This window comes from Rosa rugosa, chromosome 6, assembly GCF_958449725.1.
Source record: "Rosa rugosa chromosome 6, drRosRugo1.1, whole genome shotgun sequence".
Lineage (NCBI taxonomy): Eukaryota > Viridiplantae > Streptophyta > Magnoliopsida > Rosales > Rosaceae > Rosa > Rosa rugosa.
In genome coordinates this window covers 51,324,016-51,328,763 of record NC_084825.1, presented here as the reverse complement: position 1 = coordinate 51,328,763, position 4,748 = coordinate 51,324,016, and the positions used below count along the sequence as shown (strand labels likewise).

Here is a 4,748-nt window from a genome sequence, read left to right as displayed (position 1 = left end):
TGCTACCCCACACTCATGAGCGTTGTGCTCTTTTTCTCCTTCGACCAAGGTTGTTTTTCCCACAGGGTTTTTATTACTTGGCAAGTTTTTTTTAACGAGGCAACTTAGAAGCGCACGACCTAGACAATACTATTAACATGAAATATCCAAGGGGGAGTGTTGTAATATAAATGTCTATATCATGTGGAGTTGCAGCTATGATCATTGAAGCCACTACAAGCATGGCAGCTCTCATAATTGCAGCAACCATGTGGAGTTGCAGCTATGATCATTGAAGCCACTACAAGCATGGCAGCTCTCATAATTGCAGCAACCATGTGGAGTTGCAGCTATGATCATTGAAGGCACTATAATGGACTTCTTACCATAGCATTCACACTAGCTTTGTATTCCTATATAAACCCTCCATTGTGAGATGAATAAACACTTGAATCTCCATCCTTCTCTGCATCTAAACTCTCTCTCTCTCAAGTTCTTCCCAACAAAGCTCTCTCCATTTTCTGAAACAGTTTTATGTTCGTTTTTCAACAAGTTGTCAATACTTTACAAGAACCACTTGACAAGCTCCATGTAATCGTAGGTTTGAGAAAACTTCCTCTATTTCATTTCTCGTTTAACCCTTTCTTTCCCTCAATCTCCTCCTTCACAGTACAATATTCTGTCGAGCTCTACTCGGTGACAATCGGTTTTCTTATCTAAAGAAACGAGACACTAACAAGTTATCCATCTTTCGAAACCTGCCCACTAGTCCTGCGCCAATCCTTTGACTAGATAGAGATCAATCAAAAAATGGAGGTAGTGTTCACGCGTACCCTTACTTCAAAATGTGAGTAATCTGAGATAAAAATTATGAGTCATTACTTTATTTGTCCAAGCAGCTGCCTGCACTTGAAAATCCAAGTCCACCTATTGCCAAGTAGCTTACTTACACCCAAACTTCATGCTTAACTGAGAACGAAAGCCTAATCACACACAGCAGAGAACGAATTGAAACACCGAATAACCCAAATTTCATTACATCAAACTCCTCATGCGTTCCGTTTGTCCACTTTCGCACTCATATCAAACAACACAATGTAACTGTAACATAAATTACATACATAATCATCGCCAGGAGTAAAACCTTGTCTAGTCAAATCACAACACACAAGCGTTTCAAATCATACACAAAACAAACTCCCAGCAACTAATTATTCACCATAGTCTTATAGTAGTAGCCCTCCTTCAGTTGCCGGATTCCTGTAGCCTCTGGTGCTCCACCACACAAACACCGCGTCAATTTTCCTCCCCGGTAGCAGCAGATCTAGAGAGACCTTGCCCACGTTTTTCATCACTCTTACCAGTACCACCAAGCATCGAACCAACAGTATCCTCAATCTTGTCCACCACAAAATTCTCATTCCCCTCCGTATTCCCCAAACGCTGCCTCACCTCCGCTGACTCCGTCACCTTCCCCTTGGGCCTAGCACTAGCAGAGTACCCAGTCTCTTGCTTAACAGCCGGCTTAGGCTTGTGTAATGTCTCACTTATAACCTCCGAAAGCGCTTTGTCCTCTTCTCCGGGCTTCAGCTTCTCCACGAAATAGTCCTTCACAGACACCCCCCCTTTGTCCTGTCCGGCTTTATTAACAACCCCGGTACTAGTGTCCTTGCCAGTACTAACAGGACTCCCACCTTGAAACTTGGACATTACAGCAGTCCCTGCCCCGGCAACCTTCTCATACACTGTAGAGGTAATCGTCTTGCCATGTTGATCCGCTGCTGTTGTTCCAGACTGCACATTAGTGCGAGTAACATCTTCCCTGTCATGCACCTGATCACTTGCCCCATATCCCAGCTTGGACGCAACAACATTCTTTGTGAATATCGCCTTGTCAGCAATGGCAGATCCGGCAGATGAAATCTTCTCAGTGTAGCATCCGCCTGGCTGGACTGGCTTTTGATCAGTTGTGGTGTCATGGTCCGGTTTGATGGTTCCTCGGACTTGTGGAGTCTCTGCTGGTATGAATTGGTTAGTAGAGGGATCAAGTACTTTGTTCTGAGGTGATGAACCAGACTTCCCAGCACCAGTAACATAGCCTCTCGATAAGTCATCATGATCAGGCTCGTTCCCGCCATATCCCAACTTGGAAGCAACTACATTCTTTGCCGAAAATGCCTTGTCAGCAATGGCTGAAGTGGCATATGAGATTTTTTCAGTGTAGCTGCTGCCCTGGTTCGATGGTTTATCAGGAGAGAATTGGTCATGACTTCCGGTAGACGGGTTTTGTTTGTCACCGTTCTTCAAGTATTGGCGATCATCACCCTGAAGGTTCATCTTATCGAAGGAATGAAGCATTGGTGTGACTCCAATTTCCTCACCACCTGCCATGAAATTAATAACAAAAAATAATAAGAACACATAACAAAATCAATTTCATTTTGAACAGAGATAAGATAGTTCATTACCAGATTTAGTGGGATCAGTGGCTTCGGTCTCGTAATTTGAAGGAGTGTAAGCTTGAGGATTGACCCTGGACTGACCTAACTGCCCTCCCTGGCCGGAAACAAATGTCTGCTTAGGGTCGACGTCCATGGCACTTCTTTGAGTTCCAGAAGAGACAGGGTAACTCTGTGGCACAGGAGTCCCTTCCCCTAGTACATCAGTCTGCCCCAATTTGACCCTAGTCTGAGGACCTCCCCCAGTTACATCAACCAATCCCTTTGGCTCTTCATGCTTAGGAACAGGTCCAGTTGTTGGAGCAGCCGGTTTGGTCCTTGCTCCTCCCAAAAGATCCTCCTGCCCTGTAGTAGTTCGATCTTGCCCAGGCACAGAGTCCCTCATCGGATCACTTATTCCGACATTAGACCTCTCTTTTGGCGCTACAGGATCATATTCATGGTGCGTCTCTCCGAAATGAATGCCTCCTTGCACAGGAGCATCAGTCCTCCTAGTCGCGGCAGAGTTGTGCACTACACAACAATGACAGAAAAATCTTAAACCAACTAAAAATGTACTAAACTTGGTGGTGAAATGTTCAGATCACTTTATAAGTCTGTATGCTATTAATAAGCCTTAAAGACTTCAACAAAGTCGATATGTTTGGTCACACATTTCATTTATATCCCAAAAAGAAATAGATCAGAGGGAGTTGAAGCAACTTACTTGCACCGTGGCCTGTAGTTCCTTGTAGCCCAGGCACATTAGACCTCGTTGGATCACTGACATTGACATTAGGCCTCTCCCTTGCAACTACAGGTTCATGCTCATCATGCCCCGCTCTAGTGTCTCCGAAATTCACCTTAGGCACCTTCAAAACGTCTCCTTGCACGTGAGCATCAGTTTTCTTAACTGCCGAGTCATATACTACAAAGTCCATCAAAATCCAAAACGTTTAATCACACATTGTACAAAATCACAAAATGGAGTCAAACGGAGTATAACAAAGTCAAAGAAACTTACTTGGTGCACCTTGAACTTCTGGGTCGTCTACATCTTCCTCATCCAGATCATGATCATCAGGGGTATGATGGCCTTCGGGTTCATGGCCAAGCTGGCCCTGCCCTGTGATAGTATCCCTCATCTTCCTCGCTTTCGCCTTCACCTTCTTCAAAACCGACGTCTTCTCATGGGGCTCCTCATCCGCACCTTCTGCAATATAAACACACACATCAACACAGAAACAAATATACACCAACATAGAAATTGCTAGTTAAAGAAGGGTTTGATCTTTACCAACACGAGATTGTACTGCATGAGTATCCATGATCCAAACTTTGCGATATTTCTGACTGATTTAAACAAAGAACTGTTTTTGTGTTGAAAGAAACAAGAGTGTGAGAAACAGATGAGGGGAAGTGGAAGCTTTAAAGGAATGGCCGGAGCAAAAGGTTGTGCCACCTCTGCATGTGGCGGGCTCTATATGAACGACACGAGTAACGAAATAAACCAACCACGTCTCATTTTCCGCCACGTAGCGGTACGTGCCATGCACGGTGTTAACCGACGTCGTATTTGGGGTGAGATGGATGGAGTTGTGGATAGGTGTACGGACACGATGAGGACGTGCCGACGGGGTACTGTATATGATGGACTGCTCCAGAAATGAAATAAATAATTGCGGTGACATTACTTTCTGTTAGCAGCAGCTGTCCAGTAGCTAGTCGGACAATTTTGCCATGGTCGGTAACTTGGTATAAACACATTGACACATATGCAACTAACTTATCAATATCATACACATGTACACCTATTAATTACAAGAAATTACATATTGCTTGTGATATTTTATATGTAATAATTCTTCCTCACGAGCTATTCCAAGTTTTATGATTTCAATCCATAAAACGCCCCAACAAAAATGTGTTCTTTCATTGCGATAATATATCATCACCGAAATGAATTAATAATCTATGAGAACCATGCCCTTCCCTTGCATAGAGATGGCTATTTATGTTAAAGGAGTTATTAAGTTATTTGATTTTTAATTGTGTTATGTTCGAGTTATTTTGTGAAATTCTGAATTTTGAGGTAACTCCAATATTATTTTCAAGATCAAAAATAGAAAGTAAAAGTCATTACGAGTTCGCAGTATTTTTTGGTGAATTTTTTTATTACCCGATCTATTTAAAAAAAAAAAATTGAAGTTTTGATGCAAAGTGAATTATTTGATGATGTGGCGCCGTGCCATTGGTTGGAGAGCCATATTCGGTGCGTAAGAATGCAGCTGGCATTTGTACTCGTCTAGGACACTTGTCAATTGATTAGAC

The 4,748-nt window shown here is 43.0% G+C and overlaps 1 protein-coding gene across 1 annotated transcript; it reads right to left on the bottom strand.

The window, feature by feature from the left end:
• Positions 1-987: 987 nt before the first annotated feature.
• LOC133714017 (low-temperature-induced 65 kDa protein) lies at positions 988-3,857 on the bottom strand. The gene is made up of 5 exons (XM_062140031.1): positions 3,715-3,857; positions 3,442-3,630; positions 3,145-3,345; positions 2,448-2,951; positions 988-2,363 (listed from the first exon to the last, which is right to left on the bottom strand). Exons 1-5 carry the CDS (start codon positions 3,743-3,745, stop codon positions 1,276-1,278), a joined length of 2,013 nt encoding a protein of 670 aa, XP_061996015.1. The 5' UTR covers positions 3,746-3,857; the 3' UTR covers positions 988-1,275.
• Between the last annotated feature and the right edge of the window lie 891 nt (positions 3,858-4,748).

Excerpts from the sequence above, each read along its gene's own strand:
- LOC133714017 (XM_062140031.1), bottom strand. The coding sequence starts at position 3,745 with ATGGATACTCATGCAGTACAATCTCGTGTTG. Across the intron at positions 3,346-3,441 it reads AGAAGTTCAAGGTGCACCAA|TATATGACTCGGCAGTTAAG; the intron begins GTAAGTTTCTTT and ends TGGACTTTGTAG. Across the intron at positions 2,364-2,447 it reads CACTGATCCCACTAAATCTG|GTGGTGAGGAAATTGGAGTC; the intron begins GTAATGAACTAT and ends ATTTCATGGCAG.